This window comes from Chinchilla lanigera, unplaced genomic scaffold (assembly GCF_000276665.1).
Source record: "Chinchilla lanigera isolate Chin_1 unplaced genomic scaffold, ChiLan1.0 scaffold00015, whole genome shotgun sequence".
In the NCBI taxonomy this organism is placed as follows: Eukaryota; Metazoa; Chordata; class Mammalia; order Rodentia; family Chinchillidae; genus Chinchilla; species Chinchilla lanigera.
In genome coordinates this window covers 19,005,789-19,032,426 of record NW_004955416.1, presented here as the reverse complement: position 1 = coordinate 19,032,426, position 26,638 = coordinate 19,005,789, and the positions used below count along the sequence as shown (strand labels likewise).

The window sequence follows — 26,638 nt, the reverse complement described above, 5'->3', positions numbered from 1 at the left end:
CTGCTTTCATAGCCTCACAGCCCAAGGAGCGCCCTCGATCTGCAGTCCTCCTGGCTGAAGAAACCATGGCCGCCCCAGTGTTCACGAATAGACGGCCCCAGCAGAGTGTCTGTCTCTCCAAAAGTGTCTCCATACAGAACATCACTGGGTAAGTGGAGGCTTAGCTAGTACAGTTGACACCTGGGTGACAGGAGCATAATAATCACATTGTTTGACAAAAGATGCTTCTTTTGAGAAACAAGTGCCTCAGATAATGGGCTGGTGCACAGGGGGGTGTTGGAGACAGGAGAAGGGCACTGTGAATTAGATGTACTGTTAGGACTGGCATTTTATGATAGCTGTCTCCTTTAAACACCATTATCAGCCTGGTTTGGGCATTTGTGCATGGTCAGCCCTGTTTTTGAAAAGTCTGAGTTCTAGAAAGATAACTTCATTCAAAATAAAGAATAGGAAAAAAAGATAAAATAATGAATTTTTGTTTGCAGCTACGTTTACATTTCAGGTATCACACTTTCCTGTTGTACCTACAAACCTGGTTGCCTTGTTTCTTTTTAAATCTGTTTTCCTGCCTTGCCTTTTATCTCAAGTCAGTTTCATAGAGGTGAATTATGGGCCACTTACTACTGTTGCTACTCCTCTTCACTGGGTTCCTTTTGTAGTCCCCTACAAAAGTTGCTGTGGCTGCAGGCTGTTCATTGCAGGCTGCATTGCCTGTCAAGTGGTTAGCCTGGGGCCGATTATGTTGTTGACCAGCCTTGGGGAGGTGCCTCCCTCTCCATCCAGTCCCCTGTAAGTCATGTCAAATGCAGGACTCAAAACCTTCCAGGAAAATTTTGAATTGAAGGGTATAAAATCTCCTTTAGGCTATAGTTCCTAACTTCCATGTTGGTCAAAGCTTCCTCCATAAAAAAATAGTTTTAGATAGTTTTGTATTTTTAGTATGTCGTCTTCTCAAAGTTATAATATTACCAAAGTTTATTTGCATTGTACCTTTGAAAACGATGCTGGGCGTGGTGGCGCACGCCTGTAATCCCAGCACTTGGGAGCTGAGGCAGGAGGATTGTTGCAAGTTCGAGACCAGCCTGGGCTACAAAGTGAGCTCAAGGCCATCTGAAGTGCCTAGCGAAACCCTGCCTCAAAAAGACCAAAAAAAAAAAAAAAAAAAAAAAAAGAGAGAGAGAAAAGAGAAGTTGATTCTTAAATAAAACTCAAAGTTTTAGATGATGATTTTGTGTCATACAGCAAACATGCATTGTGTTGGGATTAAGAGGGTCCTGAGAATACAGCTTATTATAAAATAAAAAGTGCACAGCCAGTTGTTATTTAGGGAGTAGGAGGGCAAAAGTGTAATATTTAGGTAATAAACCAAAATTTTTTATGTAAAATTCTCTTTGCTTCTTACCACCTTTTTAAAAAGGCTCAAAAAGTTGAACAGGTTTGCGCTTGCAAACTTTTTTAATAGGGTTCCACGTAGCTGTATACCTAAAACAAATAGTTTGTCTTCAGTCATAGAAGCACTTGCAGCATTTTAGGGTTTTTCTGGTACTCATTTAAGAATAAAAACACGCTTACCAGAGTGTGTTTTACAACAGTATAAACTTACTTTTGTTCCCAGAGTTGGCAGTGAGGAGAACATGTCAAACACCTGGAAATTCCTGTCTCACTCAACAGACTCACTAAATAAAATCAGCAAGGTCAACGAGTCGACAGAATCACTTACTGATGAGGGTAAGAGGAAGTTCTGGCCTATACAGCTTCATATGTCTCTATAGAGATTGGGTTGTGTTGTAGAATACTAATGTTAATGAGTAATACTGTCTGCCTCTTCCTTACTCTGAAGATACTCTAAATTTTAAATCTTCAAATGCATTATAATGAATTGATACTCACACTTAGCCAATTGTGAGCTGTCCTTTGAAAGATGGCATTGATTTTAATTTGGGCATGCTCTTCACTATAAATGCTTTTTCTTCCCCTAGACTTTTGTACATTTGCATTCTAGCTATCTTGGCAGAATTATAAGGCTGTTCTCTATAAACATGTAATGTAGCAGGTCCTTTCTAGATAGTAAGAATCATGTCTTCATTACATTTGATTCATGTTGTGTTTGTCATTTTTACCCAGTCTTGAATACAGAGTCTGTCGCTCCCAAATAGGACTTGATTCTTCTCTAGTACTAGGATATGCTCTCCATGAATGTCCCGTGTATCAGTACAGAATATCTGTGTCTAATGTATCACCCTGAGAAAAGTCTAGCCTAGCTTTTTAGAGGTCACAATGCCAAGGTTCTCATATTGACCTTTTTGATATTTTGAGGAGTAGGTACAGACATGAATGAAGGACAGCTAATGGGAGACTTTGAGATTGATTCCAAGCAGCTCGAAGCAGAGTCCTGGAGTCGGGTAGTGGACAGCAAGTTTCTGAAACAGCAAAAGAAAGATGTGGTCAAACAACAAGAAGTAATTTATGGTGAGATTCTTTATTTTGCTCTGCTTGTGTTTGATTTGCATTATCAAGCATTTTTAAGTGGGTGATTTGTTGGGCTTATGAAAAATGAGTTTTGAGGCTGGGGATTTAGCTCAGTGGCAAAGCGCCTGCCTGGCAAGCGCAAGGTCCTGAGTTCGATTCCTGGTACCAGAAGAAAAACAAAACAAAAAAAAAACCCGAAAAATGAGTTTTTCAGTGTGTGGTATTTTAAAGGTTTTCCTTTAAAACTTTGAGGTTCAGAAATATGGCCTTGTTTGTATCCTCCTTTCTTCCCCTATTGCCTATTCTGTTAAACATTTGACTTTATACATGAGTGCTTAGTTGTACAGCCATCCTAGAATGAGATCTCTTAATGAAAGTGCAGGGTAGTTCCTCAGCTATAGTGGAAAGTAGATGGAACACAAGTCAGTTATGGGAACTAAGAACGCATTCAAGTATGAGAGAGGTTGAATCTAATGAAGATCCTTTGGGAAATCATTATTTAAAACTGTCAGAATCCAGGATAGCTATCATCAGAAAAGAATGTTAGGCTATGTGAAAAATAGAGAAAAAGATGAGATTACTTAGGGAAAATCATCCACTGACCCAGTTTTAAAGTTTAAGTTGGGCTCCACACCTTATGACTGAAATAAATGATCTTTGAAGGACCCTCAATCTCTGTCTCCTTTTAGAGTTGATGCAGACAGAGTTTCATCACATCCGCACGCTCAAAATCATGAGTGATGTCTACAGCCGGGGGATGATGACCGAGCTCCTCTTTGAGCAGCAGATGGTGGAAAAGCTATTCCCTTGTTTGGATGAGCTGATCAGTATTCATAGCCAATTCTTTCAGAGGATCTTGGAGCGGAAGAAGGAATCTCTAGTGGATAAAAGTGAAAAGAACTTCCTTGTCAAGAGGATAGGGGATGTGCTTGTAAATCAGGTGAGGAAGGGGTCTTCTCAGAGTGAAGCTTTGGGGCTTGGGAGCCACATGTTCACATTTGTGTAAACTTGGGGAAGTGATGTCACCTCTCTGACTTAATTTTCCTTTTTTGTAAAATGAGGACAGAATATACTGCTTTAGAAAGTTAAAGGGCATGTATATATAACATACCTAACGTATGGTATATATGTAATAAAAGTGAGTTTTTCTTCCTCGGAATCCAGACCATCATCAGAGGCAATATAATTTAAGAAATCAAAGAATCAAAGAATACTTGTTGGGAAACTTCATCTTTCCCTTATTGCTCAAATCAGAAGAAGCCCATTTATTTAAAAACCAGTGGAAACAGAAAATTAAGCAACTATGAAATATTTCATAGAACATGTATTCTTGATTATTTTCACCAAGGGTGTGGTATGGTTTCATTCCAATCCAAAAATTCATCTAAAAATTATTTTAGCAATTTTAGATGTTTGTGATAGGCAGCTTTTAATGTTTCTTTAAAAAATAATTCTTTTAGGGGCTGGGGATTTAGCTCAGCAGCATGGTGCCTGCCTGGCAAGCACGAGGTTGTGAGTTCGATTCCTGGTACCAGAAGAAAAACAAACAAACAAACAAAAAAATTCTTTTAAAAAATGTTACAAGTATAACATTAACAGAAATGGATATAACACAAGCATGTGACTCAATCTTTTTCTCCGGCAAATCCCTGCTTCTATGTAGAAAAAAGGTGTAATTGCTGGAGCATTTGTCTAAGAATTGGAAATTTTGTCCTTTCCTTGTATTTTTGAGCCCATATCCCTCACTTCATCACTTTAATAGTATGTTCTCTCACTCTTGAAGTGTTTACTGCGTATCTCCTGAATAACAGGTCAGACTACTCATGTGACTAAGTATGGCTTGGACATTTGCCCCAGTGAGCTCCTGTTCTAGAAGTAAAAAGACATGCTTTCAAATACATGCAAATTCTGTGTAGTACACTGCATTTCCCAGATGGACATTGAACAAGGTAATTGTAAAAGACAGGGACCAAAAAGAAAGACCTACAAATGAGGACCGTTCCTCCCCGAAACATCCCCTTTAACAGTATTCTCGTTTCTCTCTTTCTGCCCTCAGGACCTGCATAGGGGCCTTGTCTAATCTTGGCTTGTATGTATCACTTATAGCTCCTTATATTTGTATACAGCCCTTAAAATCTTCAGTGCTAGTTTGTGCCATTGCTAGGAAACCCTTTAGAGAACTTGTTTTACCATTTGAGCAGATAACTTACAATCTCTTTGCCTCAGCTTATCCATTGGTAAATGAATAAAGGAAAAGCTGTCCTGAGTCTTCTTCAAGTTTTTTGGTAAGGATAAATTTGTGTTGCCTCCAGAGATTTTTCAGTATATGGAAATCAGTGCTTGGCATGTGTCATATAAACTCCACCCATAAACTCACTGATTCACGCCAACATAAACATATCCTCAGATGGACCTTTGAGAATGCACACATTTGGGAGTGATTTAAGAGCCATGCAGAATTATTAGAACTGCCTCCCTGAAGGAAGTTGGATAATCAGATCCCTAGATAATGAAACCTGTTGCTGGTATCTACATTATCTAATTTATTAAGGTCAAATTTCTAAGACTCATGGTCACATGATAAATTTCTAGTGAACTTCCTTATTTACTACTGTGTTCATAACAAATGGAAGAAAACATTTTGTAATCTTTGTAGAGCTGGTAAATAAGTTCTGTAAGTTTTTATTTCTTAAATATATGTAACAGCTTTATTGAGATAAAATATGTCATAAAATCCACCCATTTAAAATGTACAGTGAAATGGTTTTTAGTATTTTTACAATTAGGCAGTCATCACCACAGTCAGTTTTAGAACATGTTTATCTCAAAAGGAATGGCTATAACCCTAGCACTATGAGCAGCTGAGACAGGAGATTGCAGGTTTGAGCCCTACTTTGGCAACTTAGTGAGACCCTGTCTCAAAAATAAAAATAAAAATTGGCTAAGGGTGTAGCTGAGTGCAGAGGCCCTGGGCTCAGTTCCTGGTACCTACCCCCAAAACCTCACACTCAGTAGTAGTCACCCACATATCCCACAAACACCATCTGTACCAGTCCTAGGCAATCATTAACTGTTTTATCCCTGTGAAACAATATGTGATCCTTTGTGAGTGTTGTTTTTTTACTTGGCATAATTCTTTGAAGGGTCATCACAAATTATAGCATGTAATGATTCTTCATTCCTTTTTATGGCTGAATAATATTCCATTGCATGGATAACATCTTTTATTTGTTAACAGTCATTATTTCCATCTGGGTACTGTTATGAATAATGCTGCCGTGAATATTGGTTTACAAGTTTTTGGTTATTGTATGTTTAGGGTATACACCTAGGAGTGAGATTGTTGGGTCTTATGAGAACTATAGCCTTTGGATGAAAAGGCTGCATCAGTTTACATTTACAAATAGAATGGAAACTTTTTACAAGCTAGTAACATAGGTTTCGCACTAAGTTATAGCATAACCATTGTTCTCTCCTTTTTCTGCAGTTTTCAGGTGAGAGTGCAGAACGTTTAAAGAAGACATATGGCAAGTTTTGTGGGCAACACAACCAGTCTGTAAACTACTTCAAAGACCTTTATACAAAGGATAAGCGTTTTCAGGCCTTTGTGAAGGTATTGAATGTGACACATGGACATCTCCATGACTGTCAAGAACAGTACATCATTGTGGGTTTTAGCTAGTCATCTTCCTCATATAGTTCCTAACAATTTGTTTATTACCTTGTAGAAGAAGATGAGCAGTTCAGTGGTGAGGAGGCTTGGAATCCCGGAGTGCATATTACTTGTAACCCAGCGGATCACCAAGTACCCGGTTTTATTCCAGCGAATATTGCAGTGTACTAAAGGTGAGTCTCCATTTTAAACTTACTGTAGCTGCGCATGGTGATGCATACCCGTAATCCCAGCACTTGAGAGGCTGAGGCAGTAGGATCGCCGTGAGTTCGAGGCCAGCCTGGACTATGTAGTGCGTTCAAAGGCAATCTGAATTATAGAGTGAGAGCCTGAAAAAAAACCTTAGTCGTTGTAGGCCAGTGGTCTGCTTCTATACGTCCAGTAACACTAGAGACCAGTGTAGAGGAACTATTTCATAGACTGTCAATCTAAAAGAGATCTTGTGTTTCATCTTTGAGTGAAAACTGAGAACGCTGTCACTAGACATTTGGATGGCTGACAGCAAGAAGGAAAGGAAGTACTCACAGATGCCATTCAGAGCTCAGTACCCTGAACAACTTACTGCCCTTATCACTAGACTGGCAGATAAGTCTCACTGCAGCAGCAAGCAGAAACACCAAAACAACACCCAGGATTTGGAGGCAGATTTATTTATGTTGGTGCGCACTGATCTAGGGGCCTACACGAGTTAAGCAAGCAGGAAGTACAGAGGCAGAATGGCTTGTCAATTGGGGCTTGGTGTATACAATGTGCATCACAGTGACCAGCCATTTCTAAGAGACAGGAGCAACCAGAACTGGAACAAGAACTATTACCTGGGCAACTAGCAAACCGAAGTATACCGGGGGGGGGGGGGCGGTATTTTCTGCTATGCCAGCAGTTCCTCTGTGAAGTCTAGAATTGCTGCTGGTTCTCATTTAATCAGTATTTACTATTTCCTCTCTCTTGGCTATTCTTGCTTCCAACCAGTTAAAGATTATAAGATGATTATATTAAAGATTAGGTAAGATAAACATAAATAACACGTTGCTCCTCTCTCTACTGCTTTTCCTAAGAATGATTTCTTATATTTTAGAATGGAGCATATAGTTGCATGTCATCCATACCATGTAGAATTTCTTCCTTTAGAATTAAATTTATGACAGCCAGAAAGATAGACCCGTGACCTGTGCCCCTTTAGTTTTACTCTGATAGCGTAACTGCAAAGGGAAAGTGATGATGTGGTAGACCAAGAAAGCACAGTTCCTTCCCATTTCATTCTGGTCTGAAAGGAGCCATTAAAAACAGCTTTGCCCTTCCCTCCCAAGACAATGAAGCTGAGCAGGATGACCTGGCTCAGTCTTTGAGCCTGGTGAAGGATGTCATTGGAGCTGTGGACAGCAAAGTGGCAAGTTATGAGAAGAAAGTGCGTCTCAACGAGATCTATACGAAGACAGATAGCAAGTCGATCATGAGGATGAAGAGCGGCCAGATGTTTGCCAAGGAGGATTTGAAGCGGAAGAAGCTGGTGCGGGATGGGAGTGTGTTTTTGAAGAGCACAGCAGGAAGGTTGAAAGGTAAAGCTTTGCTCGCTTCGGTACGAGTTGTTGCACCTCAGGAGATTAGGGAGGATCCACGCCCTTTTGTTGGAAGTTCATCAGATTTTCTTCTAGAGAGTCATATTCAAATATAACCCAGGATCAGTGACCATTTAGTTTTGTCAAAAAAGACTAGTTTGCAATAATTTACAAAATCATATGAAATACAGGAGAAGAAGAAATAATGCAGCCAGGAAAAAATTTTTTAAAAAACCCAAAAGGTATAGATTAATACTAATTTGTAAGCTGGACGTGATGGCACATGCCTGTAATCCTAACACTCGCGAGGCTGAGGCAGGAGGATCAGGAGATTGAGGCCAGTGTGGGCTATGTAGGGAGTTCAAGGTCAACCTAAACTGCATAGCAAAACCCCTGTCTCCAAAAAAAAAGATTAATACCTACTTGTAAGCTGTTAATAAGAGCATACTCCTTTCTGAGACATGAGCAGCCGCTGCGATTATGGCTATGGCAGAACAGTTGCCAGGAGGAAAAGACAGTCAGTGACAATTGATAGAAGTCTGTGAAATTGAAATATATCACTTGTTCCCAGAGATGTTGGGATTTGTGGCTTCTGAGACTTAGAGAAAGGGGAGTTTAACTCGTATCTGTATTATACTTTGTGACATTCATATCTTGTAACTTTTTATACAGTAAGAGGCCATCAAATACTTTCCATTTTCCATTTGGTTTTAATCTTCACTTTTCATTGGGTGTGGTGGCGCAGGCCTGTAATCCTAGCACTTAGGAAGCTGAGGCAGGAGGATCCTTGTGAGTTCGAGCCTGGGCTACAAAGTGAGCTCAAGGCCAGCCTGAACTAGCTAGCAAGACCCTGTCTCAAAAAGACAAAAAAAAAAAAAAAAAAGAATCTTCAGCCATGGCAAATTTTAAGGAAGCGAGTAGTTATTTTGCTTTTGTTGTGCTGGGTATCAGGGCTTTACATGCGCTAAGCAAGGGTTCTGCTAGTGAACTCCACACACAAATACCAAATGGGTGGGCCTTTGTGAGCTCTGGCTGCACAAGCAGCCTTGTACCCCCTTGTCATTGGCCTTAGCGAGCTGAGGGTCACCCCCTTGGCATAGCCACTCTGGTCTCTGAGGTGTAGTGATGCAGGCAGCTGCTGTCCATGTACCTGAGCACCCTTGGTGTAGAGTGTGGACGTGCTTAGCACAGAAGTCCCAGGCAGTCAGCTCAGTTCTCCCATGAGTGATGTTGGGATCAGAGTGGAGAGACATAAAGAAGCCATTGCTGGCTAGTGACAAGCGCTGGAGTAGAAGAGGGGTGGGAACAGCAGTAGAGACGAGTCTTAAAGGATGGAGAGAAAGGTGCCCGGCAGGTAGGAAGAAGTTGATCCTGGTGCCAGGTGAGAATAAGTTGGAAGCATGGAGGAGGAAAGCCTAGCAACTGATGGTAGGCAGCCGGGCCTCTCAGACAGGCATCAAGTAAGGGCAGCAGTGGGCAGCAGGCCTCAAGGAACTCCTGAGCCAGCCAATGGTGGAGCACATTCCAGGCTGCGGGCTGGCAGGCAGTACCCCAATGGGTGTGGGCGAAGGCTGCATTCACCACTGGGCTTTAAGCGGGAAAGAGACTCACACTGGCCAGGGCCAGTAACAGGGTCTCACACTGAAAGTAACAGGGTCTCAGGAAGTTCTCAAGTTGTTCCATAAGTAGTGACCTGTCCTGCACTGTAATAGAAGGCTTGGAAACGAAGTCAGGGGTATGCCAGAGGCAGGAGATGGCCCTTGCTTCCACCAGCCAGCTATTATGTGATAGCATAAAGAGGCCCAAACTTGGGCCTCTTCCCACACTGCCCCTTTGAGGCTGTCTTGTGAGCAGCTGGCCATTCACAAATACCTGCCCTCTTACAAGGACCTGGGTTTTCTAGAGCTGCTGCTGTCTGGAGCCACTGCTTTATTATTTACATTACATGACAATGTCTTCATTCCCATAATTAAAACTGATAGATTTCAGCTGTCAGAATAGAGTTGTGGTTAAACCAAAATAGTAGGTTTTCTGGTTTGGTACCTTCAGTGGAGATAGGAGCTGGTGTTCAGTCTTTTCACTCCAGGTGTACTCGTGAAAGGAACAGCCATTACTGTGTTGAATACCCTTGGAAAGGAATGGGATTGTTTTTCTCTGATCCACTGAGAATAAGCAGATGAACTTCAGGATCCAACAAAGTTGAAACTTGTTTAGATTTTTTTGGCAGACATGTGAATTATTTAAAAGAAAAACTTGTCAAAACTGATGATAGTGCTTGGAAAATTACTGTAGTCTGGGCTGAAAAATTAGACTTCCCCAGGAGTCAAACACTTCCATTTTTTCATAGCTTTACAATCAATTCCATGGAAAAGGGATTCCAGCTGGGGCAGAGATTAAAGAAAAAGACCAAGAGGGACTGTGTAAATTAGTTGCATCCTTTTCCCCAAAGGAATCGTAGGCTACACTTTGCAGAGTGACTCGGAGATGTCACAGTGTCCATTAGGGAGCAATAGGAAAGTCTTCTGTTTCGTTTTGTGCTTGAGGAGCAGCTATGGATGGAACCTGGGGCTCCACACACGCTAGGAATGCATTCTGAGATACACCTATCCCCTTGGTTTTGGTTTTGATGGAGAGGAAGAGAGGGCTGTTGCCGTGGTATAGAGAAGGAGAAGAGTAGACTACTGCCTGTGGGGGCTGGGGTGGGCCCTGTATTTCTTTGTGCTTAGGAGGCTGAAGGCTGTGTCTAGAGGCCATTCTTACTCTTTTGTGTCAGAGAAATCTACTTTTCACTAGACTTGGGCATTTCTGTACATCACCTTTGGCCAGCTTTCCTGGTTGCTGTTTCTCATTACTATAATCAGTTTAAGAAAGAATTACTGAATATTTTGTTAATAGGTTGCTGCTTAATATCTATTGATATCAAGGTCTTTGCAATGAGCTACATCCCTAGTCCTTTTTGTTTGACAATCACAGTAAGTCCCTAAGTTGCTCAGGCTGTGCTCAAACTTGTGATCTGCCTGCCTGAACCTCCCATCATGCTGGGATTACAGACATGTGCCACAGTGCCAAACTTGAAGAAGTCCAGTTTTGAAACTTAGGATTAGGGTTTTACTCTTTAAAATTTTGCCTTATAATATATATTTTCTCAGGAATGAGTACTTAAAATCTTCTAAGACAAACCCTGACTCTGATTAACTATTAAGTAGTCACTGTTCTTTTTTCCCATTTCCTCTTTCCAGAGGTTCAGGCAGTTCTGCTCACTGACATTTTAGTTTTCCTTCAAGAAAAAGACCAGAAATACATCTTTGCATCACTGGTAAGTGAAGTCGTTATTTTCTTCTGTTTGTAATGAATAGTATTCACAATGGCTAGGTTAGGTATGGAATGTAAACACTCTGTTATGGTTTGCCCACCCTCTGAAAGGTAATTTATTCAGGACAGAGTCATCTGAGTAATCTCTTACAAACCTTTTTTGTGATTTTCTTTTTGTTTCTCCCTACTGCCAAAATTATTTTTCTGTTCCCTCATAATCCTTTTGCATACCCTGAACGTATTTGCTTATTTGATTTAATCAGAGATCTGTAACTGGAGTATTTCTCACCCTGTTGACCCTCAAAATGATGCTTATGTGTGATAATGCTGACCAGTATTTCGATGGGGAACTTGCAAAGATTCATCACGTAGAAAACACAACCAGAAGTTTTCTGCCCGTAAACTGTCACCTCCTTTTTTGGAAATCCTTTATTATTGTTCATCAAAATTTGAATGAAATAGTGAGATATTTCTCTTTATCCTAAAGCTACCGTTTTTATTAAAATTATATGCATTTAAAACGGCATCTGCTCTTACCTTAGATGAAATTTATCCTTAAGTGTTAAAACTTAGACATTTCTTACATTTGTCCTCCCATTCTTCCAGGACCAGAAATCAACAGTGATCTCTTTAAAGAAGCTGATTGTAAGAGAAGTGGCACATGAGGAGAAAGGTCTGTTTCTAATCAGTATGGGAGTAAAAGACCCAGAGATGGTCGAGGTACATGCCAGCTCCAAAGAAGAGCGCAACAGCTGGATTCAGATCATTCAGGATACAATCAACACCCTGTAAGCAAGTCACCAGGGCTCAACCTACCCAGCCCTCCTAATACCTTTATGTCCCATAATAGACCAGGCAGTCATTGACATCTTAGAAATGTGTTGTTTCATCTTGTTTTGTTTGGTTGCTTAGAAACAGAGATGAAGATGAGGGAATTCCTAGTGAGAATGAGGAAGAAAAGAAGATGATGGACACCAAAACCCGGGAGCTAAAAGGTAAACTGTTCTTAGCAGTGTGAGGCCCTTGTCTGTGCACCGTCTGCAGTTGCAGAAGGCAGCTAGTGGTGTCCAGAGTTGCTGGCTGTGCTCAGTTCCAGGGCTGTCGCAGCGGCCTCGACTGCAGGGAGACAAATAGCTTTGAACACCAAAGTCCTGACAAAGAGGGGCAGTAAGAATGATCCAGTGCTAGGTCAAGGGAACATTAATTGTCTTGTCTTAGTACCATTGCTCTTAGACCCTGCTGTGTTTTTTGTACTTTGTCACAGAGAATTTCCCAAATTTTATAGACACATTTAAGATTAAACAATCAGAAGAAGGTATTTGAGGAAAAATCTTTCCTGGTTAATCTGTTTTAATTCTCCTGCCAGTCCCTGGCTTTCTCAGTTACCCGTACATTCACAGATGAGTTACGAGGTGGCTTGGGGAGAAGTATTTCCTGGTTATATTTGATCTCTGTTTACCAGGGACCAGTATTGCAAGTGGTCTTGTCAGCCTCACTGCAAGGCAGGTGTTCAAATCCCTGTTGTGCAGATGAGACTGTGGAGGACCTCAAAGCCACACAACCCAAAGTGCAGTAAGGTACTAAGCTGGAATCCTAATCCCTGTCTTAAAAACAGTACGGCCTGGCATTCTTCCTGCTTTGCTAGGGACTTACTGAGTGCTCCAAAGTAAAAACTGTGCTTTGAGTAAAAATCAAGCTGGCAGTCAAAGAAGTGCAGGCTTTCAAGAAGTTAAGTTATTCCTTCAAGCTATTCAAAGTGGTAGCATTCTGCTTCATCAAAGAGGGGAAAACAAGATGGGCAGGTTTAGACTCTGGCCAGATTTATATCTAAGTTATTGGATATAAATAACTTATATTTATGAATAGGATGAATAGGATGACAATATAAAATGTTCCTTCTGTTAACATTTGTTAAGCACTTGGCTAGGTGTACTGCTAGGAAGCAAAGATTTGAGAAGACCCACTCCCGCAAGGGAGATTCATGGGACCATATGCATACATGAAGTGTGTGGGTTCTATTCATCCTGTCTCTAGTGAGACCCACCAAGAAGCTCATACCTGATTACATCTGAAAAAGCAAGTGGTCTCAACTATTAGGGGTCATGTGCAAAGGTGAAAAGGACTCGAGGAGCCTGCCAAAGGATGGCAGGTTTCGTGTCTCTGGAAGGTCAGGGCTAAGTGACAGGAGCTTAAACTGGGGAGGCGGCAGGTCTTGAAATAAAAGAATGATTTTCGATTTTTTTAGCATGTGTTAAAGCCCGTTGGGAGAATTGCTTGAAAGAATAGGAAAACAGCTTCAAGCACAGAGGCCAATTAGGAGGCTTTTAGGATATTGGGTAGATGGATACGAGATTTTAGGATAGAGGGATACGAGAAATAAAGTTGTTAAAACCTGGCCAGCTGGGTGTGGGTGCTGGCACAGGGCAAGGAAACAAAATCTGTCCCGGTTTGTAGCGTGGATAACCTGAAATGAAGAGCTGCTGACTGAGGAAGAGATCACAGGCTACAGGAAGGGTGGGGCAGCAAGGCCTGCACACAGATTGGGTTCAGACACAGAGAACAAGGCATCTTGGCACAGGTGGCCACTTGAAGGTGGAAGCTGGTGGTGAGAAAAGGTAGCATTTGGGGTGCTTGTGAATTATGACCATGTAGGTGGTTCCTGAAGCCGAAGCCAAGGGAATGACAGAGATCCCAGCAGAAAAGTGTGGAAGGTGTGCAAAGCCACCCAGGATGGAGCCAAGAGCAGAGTCCAGCTCTGGCCCACCACTTCTGGCCGCAGACCCTTACAGACTGGGAGGAAGAAAACAAGTGTCCTCAGAGTGGAGGCGAGACGCTCTTCCAAAGGAGGGAATAGTCATCCTTAACAAAGACCTAGAACTAAGCCAGGGTTGAGAGATGAGAGCAGCTGGGAAGTTGCAGGGCTTAGGCCAAGGAAATAAAAAATGGGGCGGGGAAGTGGAAACAGAGGGCATACTTATGTCAGATAGGCCAGTGTTTGCCAGAGGACCCAAGGTAGCTTACTAAGTAGAAATTACAGTTAATGCTGAACTTTTTTTTGACCAATTTTGCATGCTTTTGTCTGGTACTCTGAACAACTACTTTGAAGACAACAATATGCGATATAACAACCATGGTTGAATTCATACCATCTTGTTTTTTGAAATTCTTCATCGTTTCTAATTTTTTTTAACTTCTTAAAAATTATCCTTAAAATAAAAAATAGAAATACAAAAAGAATTACAGAGCAGAAACTTGAAGGGGCAGGGAGCCATTTTCTGTCTTAAACCCTTTCCATAAATTACCACAAGGTGGCGCTTATGTCTTAATGCTGTTGTAATGCTGAACAAATCATGCTGCCTTCTCCATCCACCTTGCAGAACAACTACAACAGAAGGACCAGCAGATCCTCCTCCTCCTGGAAGAGAAGGAGATGATCTTCCGGGACATGACCGAGTGCAGCACTCCCTTGTCGGATGAGTGCTCCCCAGCTCAAAGTCCTAGAACCCTTTTCCGCTCCAACACAGAGGAGGCGCTGAAAGGAGGACCCTTAATGAAGAGTGCAATAAATGAGGGTAATTTACATTCAGCACTGCTCCTCATCTACGTACCGGTGTTACTTTGTGTCTGTAAAATAAAGCACAATACAGAAAATCAGCCAGAATGGGTGTTTCACCTGAGTAAATCACCAGGTGAACATCCTTATAAACACTACCCACATTAAGTAAAACGTGGCCAGATACCCCAAAAGGCCCTCCGTATGCTCTGTCCCTGTCGTATGTCCCTTCCTTCTCAAGGAATGAAGACTCTGGGTTTTATCAGTAATCACCACTCACATATCATCCCCTTTGGGGATGTATGCTCTGTCCTCTGTGACCCTGATCTGTAGCCTGTGCTGTATAGACACATGTAATTGGCGCTCACCACCAGTGCATAGCTCAGTACCCCTGTGGCAGTTCTGGACATCTGAAACTTAGCTCCAGCTGATGCCTCTGGGAAGCCTCAGAATAATATCCCTTGAGTTTTTTACAAGTTGGGAATAATCTGTATACTTTACACTTGAAAGTCTCTTCTGTAAGATATGAAATCTTTGGCCCATATTTTCTTCACCTGGTATGTTTAATTTTTCTCAGATATTACTGCATTTGGTAATGGCCTAAAGCGTTGCTGTCGGAGGCTGATGATAATTTGATTTTCCGACATAAGTCACATGTTCTTTGCCTTGATGCCCAAAGGATTTTTATTTCTTTTCTTAAATCCAAGTAGTTTTCTAAACTGGGCCTTGTTGGTTATTCTGCGTTGCTGTCAGGTTCACAGTGACCTTGTTTTGATGTGTGGTTTCAAATGTTTCTGATTTCAGGAGATTATTCCTGAATTGGTTTTAGTGTTTTCCATGTTTCCTGGTTGTGATTTTCTCCTCCAAGAACTTCCGCTACCCACTGGTGGATCATTTTGTGTTCTTGTTATGTCATTTTTGAATATTTGAATATTCTTTCACCTATCAAACCTTTTTAATCCCACATTGATTTATCATTTCTATGTTTTGTCTCCAGTTCTTTGGGTTTTGCCATCGCATGTGTTTTTCTAATTTTGATTTTAGTCTTTTCATGCTTCGTGTCATTTTTCTTAATGTGTTTGGCTCATTTATTTCATGGATACACCTTCCTGATCTGCTTGTAGTATCTGTGGGGAGGTTATAAACCTTGTCCTCTACCTTTGTATGGGATTTGACGTCAGTATTTTTCTGTTACTCATCTTTGCAGGAAATCAGTTTAAATTTCTAGGTTTGGGTCCTCTCACCCTGTGGCACTCCGGCATGATTGTTACGTAGTGTCTCATGGTGCTTGTCAGGAGAGTTCCTGCCTCGGACCCCCCTCAGTCCACCTGGCCCTCTTTTCCCTCTGTCTCTCTCCTGATCAGATTTACTCCATTTTTGACATGTTCACAGCTCCGTGGGCCCTGCCCCACAAGAGAACCCAGGACAGTGGGAGTTTAGAATTCACGTGCTCAGACTTCTTTAGCCCCTTAAGCCCATTTAGTATCAGAGAGGCCAGCACCTTACCATTTTTCTGTTCTCAAACTGGCCTGCCTTGAAACTTTCGAAAGACTATATTTTGGCTCCTTTGGATCTAACTCCAGAAGCCAGTCTCCTTCTATGAAATTACTTTTTCCTTCCCTGGACCACTTAAAATTTTCCAGATCTGTAGAAGTAAAGTTTAAATTTCCAGTAGAATCTAACAAAAACATAAACCCTGAACAGAGACACTCTGGTCAGGGAAGTCATACATTACCATGACACTGCTGTGTGTGTATGTTTCCTCTCTGTAGTGGAGCTCCTCCAGGGGCTGGTGAGCGGAAGCCTGGGAGGCACACTTGCCCAGACTGTCAGCAGCTCTATGGAGCAAGAAGCCGTGGTTGGCCCTGTGTCCTTGCCGCGGAGAGCAGAGACCTTTGGAGGATTTGACAGCCATCAGATGAATGTGACTAAAGGTGAGCAATCCTTGACTCGCACACATAGGTAAAATGACCTGGGCTTTGCCAGCTCTACCTCCTTTCCAGTTCAACCAGCGTGTGTTTTAATGAGATTGTGAAACACTAAGAATCTATTACAGGCCGGCCTGAACTACACAGTGAGACCCTGTCTCCAAAAAAAAACCAAAAATCAAAAAAATCTGTTGGACGTATATTTTGAATAATAATAGAAGTTAAGCATTACTAACCCAAAATTCAAAATCTGAAGAGCCTCAAAATCTAAAACTTCTGAAATGCCAGTATGTTGCCACAAGTGAAATATCCTACAATTGGCCTCAGGTGACAGGTTGAAGTCAGAATGCAGGCACACTAAAAATGCTGTATAAAATTACCATTGTAAAACCGTGAATTTCTGACTTGTACACATGCCCGAGATACCTTAGTAATGTGTGCAGATACTCCAGGGTCCAAAGTCCAGAACACTTCTGGTCCCAGGCATTTTGGATAAATGATACTGTTTTCCCTCCTGCTTCTAGTTCTTCTTCATGGAAATTATTAATGATGGCTTAGTTGCCACCAAGTGGCTTCCAGTTTTTTGACATTAATAGGATTTATAAATGTCATATCCTTGAACTAGCTACACTGTACTCTTCGCTTGTTTTCAGGAGGTGAAAAGGAAGAAGGAGATGATGGCCAAGATCTCAGGAGAACAGAGTCAGATAGCGGTCTTAAAAAGGTATTGCTTTGTAGATACACTGTGAACCTCCTCGAAACTTTCAAAGTGCTGCACTTCGGTCTTGTTTTGCATGCCTGACTGGCAACTTTCAGGAGAAAGCACATTTTACAAAACAAACTCTACAGTTGAGAGTCCCACATTATTGGCTCCTTGGCCTGGCCAATTTAAAGCCCGTTTACTTCCCACTCCTGAGTTACCATGGCCCTAGCGGGACCAGTTTCGTTAAGTTTGCTTAGGTGCCCCACTAACTGGGTCTGTTCATCAAACTTCTGTAACAAATAGTTCAACCTCAGATCTTTGCAGTAAGAATTTATGGTAGAAAAGAGACCATAGGAAACTATAGTGTAACTTAGAAATGCACTGAATATAACTTTTACATCAAGATCTTCATGTGTATAAACATAATTTTTTTGTTTTTTAGGGTGGAAATGCTAACCTAGTATTTACGCTTAAAAGAAACAGTGAGGTAAGGACATTGTTAAACTATACAAAGAGTATTTGGGGCTGAGGATGTAGTTCAGTGTTAGAGCGCCTGTCTGACATGCACGAGGCCCTGGGTTCAATCTCCAGTACCACCAAAAAAACACAACTGGAAGGTTGAGGCAGGATGATCATAAGTCCAAGACCAACTCAAGCAACTTAGCAAGAGCCTGTCTTAAAATTTAAACGTAAGGCAGAGTAGGACAGAGAGGTAGCTCAGCGCACAGATCCTGGGTTCATTCCCCAGTACTTGGGATTGGAGGAATCTTATCATTAGGCTAACAATGTTCCTGTTTTCATTGCTGTTTGTGGTTGGGTAAGCTCAAGTGGCATTTCTTCTTTTACTGCCACCGTACTGGGGATTGAACCCAGGGTTTGTGCACGCAAAGCAGCCTTGGCTCTACTGCAGACTGAGCTGCTGTACACACAGGACCCGCGTTATTTTTAATATTTCATGTAACTGGCCATTTGTATTTCTGTTGTAAATGCCTTGTGACAGAAATACAAGCAATTCTCTTCTCTTTCCCCTAATCATCTACAAGAGCTTTTTTTGTTCTTTTGAGGTGGAGCCTCACTATGTTGCCCAAGCTGGCCTCAAACTTGAGGTCCTCTTGCCTCAGCCTCCTGAGTAGCTGGGATTATAGGCTCACCTGGCATAAACCTTTTTTAAAATCAGTGATTTTTTTTTTTATTTGACTTTTTTTCCTTTGCTTTTCACATTACTTTTTCGATCTTGTCTGTGTTAGGAAAGCCTTCTCTCATATTTTCTTTTAACTCTTTTATGCTTCAGTTTTTACCTTTAACATATGAATCTGTTCAAATCCTTTGTTGGTGTGTGAACCAAGGTCCCAATTTAATGTTTTCTACTAACGTGAACAGTTTTCTCAGAACAGTTAATTTAACATTCTTCCTTTCCTCCATTGATTAGACCAGGTATTTATATACTGAATTTTTAAGGCCTTCTGTAGGCTTTCTTTTCTACACTAGTGTATATAGCACTTTTACTCTAGTCCCTTTAAACAGTAGAAACTTCGCAGTGGATACTGGTAACTTCCCTATGAACACATTATTTTATTTGGTCTTTTTTTTTCTTGGCTACTTCTGCTTGCTTAATGCCCCTTGATACTTTCAACTGTAAGGATTTCAGTAAAATTGAAGCCCCTTATAAGATCTAAGGGTTTTATAACCGTGTAGCATGATGGATTCGGAAGTTCATGAAGGCCTGGTTTCCATTTTGCTCCTTTTGCAGGTTGTCCGGAGCATTGTTCATCTGCATGAACTCCTCAGCACCCTGCAGGTATGGGACTTCTTTCATCATGCACGTCCTTGTGTGAAGGACGGAGCAGGTTCTTATGGGTAAATAGAGTCCCAGCCTGGAGTCCTGTGGGTACTGGAGTTGACGAGCTGTTGTAGACTGGAGACTCAGCTTGGTGACAAGTCTCACACCCTTAAAACGTAAGAGGGTGCAGTGTGGCAGTGCCCCCAGGTGTGCAGTCAGGACGGGCCTCAGCAGGTAACGCTCCTCCACAGCCAGCGTTGCACAGCTGTCTTCTGTGTGCCTCCCTCAGGGTGTGGTGTTGCAGCAGGACAGCTACATCGAGGACCAGAAGCTGGTGCTGACCGAGAGGGCACTTACACGGAGCGTGTCCCGCCCCAGCTCCCTCATCGAGCAGGAGAAGCAGCGCAGCCTGGAGAAGCAGCGCCAGGACCTGGCCAACTTGCAGAAGCAGCAGTCCCAGCACCTGGAGGAAAAGCGCCGGCGCGAGCGCGAGTGGGAGGCCCGGGAGAGGGAGCTGCGTGAGCGTGAGGCACGGCTGGCCGAGCGTGAGGAGAAGGTGCACCGTGGGCAGCGGGACCTGGACAGGGACTGGGAGGAGCTCCAGCAGAAGAAGGGCGTGTACCAGTGCGACCTGGAGCGGCTGCGCACAGCTCAGAAGCAGTTGGAGCGGGAGCAGGAGCAGCTGCGGCGGAACATGGAGCAGTTCAGCCAGAGGCAGATGGAGCGGGACTTGTGTCAGGTATCAGGAGCCTGCTGAGCCGGGAGGAGGGCAGCTCGCATGTCCTGCACTGTGGGGAAGGGAGCAGAGATGCCACACCCACTTACACCCTTTGCTCTGCCCCGAGTTTGTGGCAGGGAGTGAGCCTCTAGCCATCATCTTAGGAGGTTGGAGAGTGGGAATGGGCAGAGGCAGAGGAGTCAGTGGCCCTTTCCAGCTGACTGGCACTTCCCCGCCACCCCTGTGTGGACTAGAGTAGCCTCAGCACGTCTGAGACAGTGGCAGTCAGGATTTGGGGAGCCAGCCCTGTCTCACGGCCCCTCCTAAAGGAACTTGCGCCTGATGAGGACAACACCAAGGATAAAGGAGCCTCTGGAATTTGCAGCATTTCTGGTCAGAGGCAGCAGTCAGTGTCTCAGCTGCAGGAGCTCCTGAAGGACTCGTACAGAGGGTCAGCTGCATCAATGATGGGACAGAGCCCAGCCCAGCAAGTGGGTGGACGCAGCCACTCGTCTTGGGCAGATGAAACTTGCTTGGGCCTGGTGTGCAGAGCTGCTGTTTGTGCAGACTCAGCATACCAGCTCCATGTCTACTTGAGTGATACTCCGTGGTTGTTTGGGTAGTGGACTCGTGTGGCAGATGGAGAGCCTGGCTGTGCATGAATCTCCGTCTTTTAAAACTCCTGTCATACCGACATTTCTTCGACTGACCTTGAACCATGGAAGAAAAAACAGTGTCTTCCTGAGGGAGGGGCAGTGTTCACTTTCTGCAGGGGTTTTAGAATATCCAGCAACAAGTTGCTCTGTTGCTTTTTATGACACAAAGATGGATTCCATTTCTCTCCAATAAAATCAGTGTGGGGCTTTGACAGTGAAAGGTTTGCAGGCAACAGAGATAGCACAGGACGAATGATCCTCTTTACCTTTGGTTTAACCTTTAGCCAGGATTTACCCTTTAACCTAGAGAGGTCTATAATCTCTTTGCCCTGAAATAATTATCTATATCCTTGTGTAAATCTGGAAAGCTAAATACATAGCTTTCCTTATTTCTCCAGGGAATGAAATAGGAGATCTTTTCTAAGCAGCCCCATTAAAGGTACTATTAATCTTTGTTATTGACATTTATGCCTGCAATAAAAATATTAATGGTATCGAAGGTGATATTTTTAATATGTTCAGAGATACTACTGGGAAGTGGCCAGCAAATGAAAGAGAAGTTCTGAGCCCTCTCACAGTGAGTTCTGTAGTGTTCTGGGAAGTGGGTGGACCCACCAACACACAGAGTTGAATTCAGCCAGTAATAACAGAGTGAGCACAGGGGTGCTGATGGCCTCCAGCTGAAGATGCCTTCTTTTGACTGCAGGTGTCACATCCACACACCAAGCTCATGAGGATCCCGTCCTTCCTTCCCAGTCCTGAGGAGTCGTCCTTGCCCTGTGGACCTTCAGTGACCAAGGCAGGGTCACTGGACTCAGAACTTTCAGTATCCCCCAAAAGGAATAGCATCTCTCGGACACACAAAGACAAGGGGCCATTTCACATACTGAGCTCAACTAGCCAGACGAACAGAGTGCCAGAGGGCCAGAGCCAGGCCCCTTCAAGCGCCTCCACCTCTGCCTCCACCCGCCTGTTTGGGTTGACTAAGCCGAAAGAAAAGAAGGAGAAAAAGAAGAAGAACAAAGGAAGCCGCTCCCAGCCTGGCGGTGAGTCCCCTATACCCCACAGTGCCTGTGAGTTCTAAGGAGAAGGGAGCACATAGCGGTTGGGGGCACAGTTCAGATGCAGAAAAGCCAGGCTGTCACCGTTCTGATCTTAGCCACTCGCTAAGAATGGGATGTGTATGCAGTGAGCATCAGCACACACGAGCCAGGTGGAGGGCGCAATTCCTAGTTTTTTAGACTCAAGAACCTGAACTCACTCAAATGAACTGATGCAGGCCCTCCTGGCTTGGCTAGACCTAGTCCAGGAACTGGTAATAACAAGTCGCATTTGACAGTTTGACCTTGTAGTGACTGTATGAAGGAGATGCTCCTGGCGGCTGGGAGAAATGAAGAAACTGAAGCCCAGAGATGGACTATTTCGCCAGTGGTCCCCAGAGCCTGTGGTTAAACTGTACCGCATGCCACCTCATCCTGTGCTGTTTCATGCGAGTCCGTTCCTTCTTAACAGGATTGAGCTCTGCCTTTTTTGTAGGAGGTTAAAGAGAAATTTGTATTTCTCAGGCCTCTTGATAAATTCTAGTGCTGAACTGAAAGTTCCAAGTTCAGCCTACAACCCCCAGTGTGTAGGAGGCGCCCTGCCCGTGAGCCAGATACCTCGTGCACCATAGCAGACTCGACCCAAGAGGAGGGAGTGAGGTGGAAAGGGAGCTTTTCGGGATTTTTTTTTCATTCTTGGTTTCACTGTTCCAGATGGCCTTGCATCAGAAGCATCAGCAGAGGGTGAGGAGATCTTCTGTTGACCCTTTTCCTCCAAATCCGGCCGCCATGCCCGCCTGCTTCTCCTCATGCCCCTCATGCACAAGTCTCCACACTGGACATCCACTGCTCCCCAGTGTCCAGTCCTCCTGGGTGTCCCAGGTCCTGCACGAGAAGGAGCAGATGGTCTTGAGTGTTGGCATGGGAGGAGGCCCAGACTGCACTCCAGCCGTGATCTGTGACTGCCCGGGAATCAGGGCTGGGGCTGGCCCTGCTCGGGTTGTTAACCGGAAAGTTGTGGCCCCAGAAGTACAGGGGATAGTTTGGGATATGCCAGGAATCCCGAAGGGTCTGCCTTTTATGTGGGGAACACGGCAGAACCGAACGTGTAGGGAGGGCTGCATCTGTGCACGTGTTCAGTGACCCGGCTCCACTCGGCCCAGGACAGCCACGGGCCACAGGGCCTCCGCTTCACCCCCTAGCCCACAGGGATGGGATCCCTCTAAACCACTCTGTGCATGCATCACCCCTTTCCTCATTCCATCTTTGCAGGGGTAGCAGACAGGTGCGAAGCCAGGGATAGGAATCCATACACCTTGATCTTGGTTTCCCTGGTTTAACTCACAGAATAGTATTTCCTCAAATTCAGAAGAACCATATGGCTTTTCCAAGATTCTTGCCTACAGGTCCTAGGCACAGAGGGTATAGAGGGCATCTCGCCCTTAGCCTGCAGTGTGACACTTTTTGGAAGTCACTGACCACTCAGAGGAGCCCTCGTGACAGCTCCAGTGGGCCCCACCCCGAGCAGCTGCCAGCCTCTCACCCACAACCCAGCTGTGGCCTGAGCCTCTCAAGGTCCCCCCGGACGACTGGCCAAGCAGTGGGCCCAGGAGTAGGGTCAGGCCCAGTGTACGGTTTCCCCTGTGCGGAGGAGGGACGCGCCGGCCTCCCTCGTTCTGTGTCAGGCTCCCTCAGCAAAACGCGGTTTCCTGAAAAACTTTCAACCCAAAGTCCTTTGAGTGTGAGTTACGCTGTACCCACGAGGGTCTCACAGCTGCCTGGTTTTTCTTCTCCCTTTCCGCTGTGTTTTGATCTGTGTGTGCTTGAGGCTTTCACTGCTGTACGTGCAGGCCAGCTCCGTGGTAAGGGTTCCCTCTGAGGCTCCCTGTGCTGCCGTTTAGCCTCCTGGCAGAGGAGACCTGGAAATTCTGTGCTTCGCAGGTGGCCTTCAGTTCCTGCTTTTTGCCCCTCAGAACCATGAGGCTTTGAACATTTCTTTCTAAAGACAAAAATCTGTAACTTGGTGCTTGTTGATGAATTGCAAGCTGGACTTGCAGATGGAGATATTTATCTTTCAGTTTATTTGAAAGAGGTCTGGTTTAAATTTTAGCCTAAATTGTTTTATTTATTTGTGTGTGTTGTGTTGTGTTGTGTTTTTAGGGTGTCCCGGCTCTCACCCAGCAGTGTAACCTAGCTGATGGGCGCGGAGTGCAGTGGCGGCCCGTGCTGCGCACTCCCGCCTTTCAAGTGCCTTGAGAGCCAGCTGGAGTCTGGGGTTGGGGCTGGGGAGGGTCCAGGGCCTTCTGTCCCACTCACGCGTTCACCAAGGGATGTCGCCTTCCTTGAGGGTTAGGAAACTTACCACTTGAGAACTCTCACCCTTCAGACCTAGACTTGAGGCCAAATCCGGCTGATTTTTAAAATGAAACTAAAAGACCCTGAACAGCAAAAAGTCAGCTGCTTCCTTCCATCAGTCCACACAGCTCCGAGTTAGAGCTGAACCTGCCGTGACTTTTCTCAGACCCCACGGGGCTGGCTGCGTTTCTGGCCCTGAGTGACCTGTAAGGGCTCCACCTCGCGCTCCCAGAAAGTGGGCTCGGAGGCGGCCCTGCGCGGCCCGTGCACAGGCGGCTGACTCGCGCTCACGGCCGCGGTGTGGACTCCGAGGTCCTGCGCATCGCTGCAGACGTGATTTTGATCTTCGAGTGTTTGTTGCTCCCCACTAGCTGTGATGTTGCCCTTGCCTTGGTGGTTTAGGTCATTTTAAAATGGGAGATTTTACCTCTGCCCACACCTCACTAACACAGAACAGTATGGTCAGGTTCCGCTTGGACAAGCTGGGACTCAGAAGGTCGAGTCTTGACTTACCCCGAGCTGCCAGTCTCCCCCAGGAAGAGTCTGTGGTGCAGAGAGAGAACCTCTTACCAGGAACTGTGCTTTCCCCTGCCTGCCCCTCTCTTCCCCTTCAGATTTGACTTCCGGGACGCACTGCTTTGCTTGGGAATCACCTGGGATTGCTGCTGTGGTGCTTCTGCTGGTGCCTGGAGAACTGCGCTAGTTCCCCAGTCTGTGGCCCGGGGGGAGTTTTCTCCGAAGAGCAGGGTGGGTTTCCAGGGGCCTGGAGAGCATGCTAAAGAAAACAGATGTCTGAAATTGTGATTTGAGTCTTGGGGACAGATGGAAATACTGGCCCCAGCCCCCAGCTTCTAGTGAACTTCTGGAAGGACACTGCACCTTCTCCTGACAGTTGCAATCATCTCAGTGGTTGTCCTCCCGATTGGGCGATGTGCACTTTAAACGCTCTCTCCTCAGTTGGCTCCATTTTTGAGACAATCAAATATGTTAACTTTGTTTTCTTCTTGGAAAATGGAGCAGGTTAAAACACGCAAATTGCCATGCCCGGCCTTTGCCAACATTCCCTCTGCCCCCAGGAGAGCGGGCTTGTGGGGAAGAAAATCCTTAACAAGACTTTCCTGAAAAGGTACGACCCTTGCCTTCGCCTTGCCCATGTCTCAGGGTTATACCACTACGAGCTGCCCCTCTAAAATCTTCCCCCGTTACTACCCAGGCCTCAATATTAGGAGCACGTATTTTATGAGACATTTGGGGTCTTGTGTGTTCCTTTCTTGGAGAACAGTGTGGTGGTCTTGTGTACAAGGGCTTAATAAATAGGTCCTGCCTTAAATAAAGGGTGGAAGCATAATCTTGTGGGCCAGAAAACACCTCCACAGAGGTACTTTGTACTGCACTCTTTCGTCCCTAGTGCCCTCCTGCTGCCGGTTCTTCTGAAAGATTTGGTACTTGCCCGGCGCTGAAGTTTACTCTGAGGACGGGTGGCCATTTGTGCCCAGAGGAAGCAGCCTAGGAGCAGGAATAAACAGTCCTGGGGAGGGGCGTCCGTGGCAGAGAGAGGGTGGGTCTGAGGTGGCCCCAGGCACTGCAGAAGGCGTCCACCCCTGTGCCTAAAGGTGACCATCTGGCTGGCATGACGGAGGTGCCCTTGTTCCCTTACTAGCAGGCCCGGCTGCCTTGTGCACCTGCGTCCTGAGCTGTCCCTCCAGCCCTGCTCCTCTCACCTTCCCAGAGACCAAGAGGGCAGGTCATTGGGTTTGGGTTCGTAGTTTTTCTTTCATTGTAGCATAACATTCCTAGTTAACCAGAGCTTTGGAATCTACTACCTGCTGGCCAGGTTTTGAAATGAAAAGTATTTTAATGCCACAAAAAGAAGAAAAAGAGAAAAAGGCCTTTCCACACACTTATCTATTGCGGTTTGTCAAGAGATTGGCAGGCCATCAATCATTCTGCATTTCACTGAGGTTTGAGGATGGGCAGTGCCCAGCGTGGCCTGCCCTCCCAGGGGGAGCCACTGTCCCCTGGGGCCTCTGGGAAACCCAGAACCCCGACCCTAGGCCTTCCCTGGAGCTGTCCCCAGTCCTCAGTACCACCCACTGGGATGGGGTCCCAGGGCACTCAGGAGCAGCCCTGGCGTGGCTTGTAGCCGGGTTGAGCCTGGCTGTGCCGGCGCCCCTTGCCCTGTAGCAGAAAGGTGGGGAAGTTGCTCTTGTTGGTTGTTGCAAATGCTGTATGAACATTCTGTGCTAACCCCTCTTAAATAACAAATGGGTTAAAACCCAGATGCTGTATATTAATTTGTAATTATGTATAAAGTGGAGCAGTTTTAAACTGTAAAGATTTTTTTCAGTGTTTTCTGGAGTTCTGCCACAACGTACTGGCTTTGTATTTTATTTATCTTCCTTTCTAGTTATTGGCTTCAGACTCTTGTAAAGTCCCCTTCAGCCCTTTCCAAAAGAAAATAAATCTTTGAAGTCTTGATGGTTGCTTTGATTTGTTTCTGTCCTGCAGAGAGCAGACTTTTGGAAGTAGACTCAAGACCCCAAGGGTGCATGAGTGATCAGGCCTCCACAGTCAGAACTTTGCGTGGCCATTAAGTCAGTGCAATGAAAGTGCCTTTGCAGTCCAGTCTACTGGTGTACTTCAATGTTAGGTTGCCTTTTCTGTCAGCTTCCTGTCTCATCCCACCCTCAAACAAAAGCAGCTGCTGCAAATTAACTCAACAAAAGTGACCCATTTTTGTTACTGCCAGGCACAAGGGTGTACCCTCAGGAGGCTGAAGCCGGAAGACTGCTGTGAGTTCAAGGCCGACCTGAACTACAGAGCAAGACCCTGTCTCGACAAAAGCAAAGCCCCTGTTGGCATGTAGCTCTGCTGGGTGTAACGGGTGGTCTCAGA

The 26,638-nt window shown here is 44.7% G+C and overlaps 1 protein-coding gene across 6 annotated transcripts in view; it reads left to right on the top strand.

Annotated features, from left to right (window-relative positions):
* The window catches only part of Akap13 (A kinase (PRKA) anchor protein 13), a 321,318-nt gene extending 295,097 nt beyond the window's left edge, over positions 1 to 26,221 (top strand). For 4 of the 6 annotated variants that reach the window (XM_013512533.1, XM_005381591.1, XM_013512530.1 and 1 more), the window contains 18 exons: positions 13 to 148; positions 1,616 to 1,728; positions 2,317 to 2,469; positions 3,159 to 3,409; positions 5,957 to 6,082; positions 6,198 to 6,315; positions 7,450 to 7,698; positions 10,938 to 11,014; positions 11,617 to 11,798; positions 11,923 to 12,005; positions 14,388 to 14,582; positions 16,336 to 16,497; positions 17,145 to 17,215; positions 17,637 to 17,681; positions 18,945 to 18,992; positions 19,264 to 19,713; positions 21,055 to 21,394; positions 22,103 to 26,221. In XM_013512533.1, coding sequence (XP_013367987.1) covers positions 13 to 148; positions 1,616 to 1,728; positions 2,317 to 2,469; positions 3,159 to 3,409; positions 5,957 to 6,082; positions 6,198 to 6,315; positions 7,450 to 7,698; positions 10,938 to 11,014; positions 11,617 to 11,798; positions 11,923 to 12,005; positions 14,388 to 14,582; positions 16,336 to 16,497; positions 17,145 to 17,215; positions 17,637 to 17,681; positions 18,945 to 18,992; positions 19,264 to 19,713; positions 21,055 to 21,394; positions 22,103 to 22,152 — 2,849 coding nt within the window. In that variant the 3' untranslated portion in view covers positions 22,153 to 26,221. The remainder of the gene's footprint in view (positions 1 to 12; positions 149 to 1,615; positions 1,729 to 2,316; positions 2,470 to 3,158; positions 3,410 to 5,956; positions 6,083 to 6,197; positions 6,316 to 7,449; positions 7,699 to 10,937; positions 11,015 to 11,616; positions 11,799 to 11,922; positions 12,006 to 14,387; positions 14,583 to 16,335; positions 16,498 to 17,144; positions 17,216 to 17,636; positions 17,682 to 18,944; positions 18,993 to 19,263; positions 19,714 to 21,054; positions 21,395 to 22,102) is intronic. The other 2 variants (XM_013512532.1, XM_013512531.1) reach the window with 2 other exon arrangements.
* Positions 26,222 to 26,638: the final 417 nt, after the last annotated feature.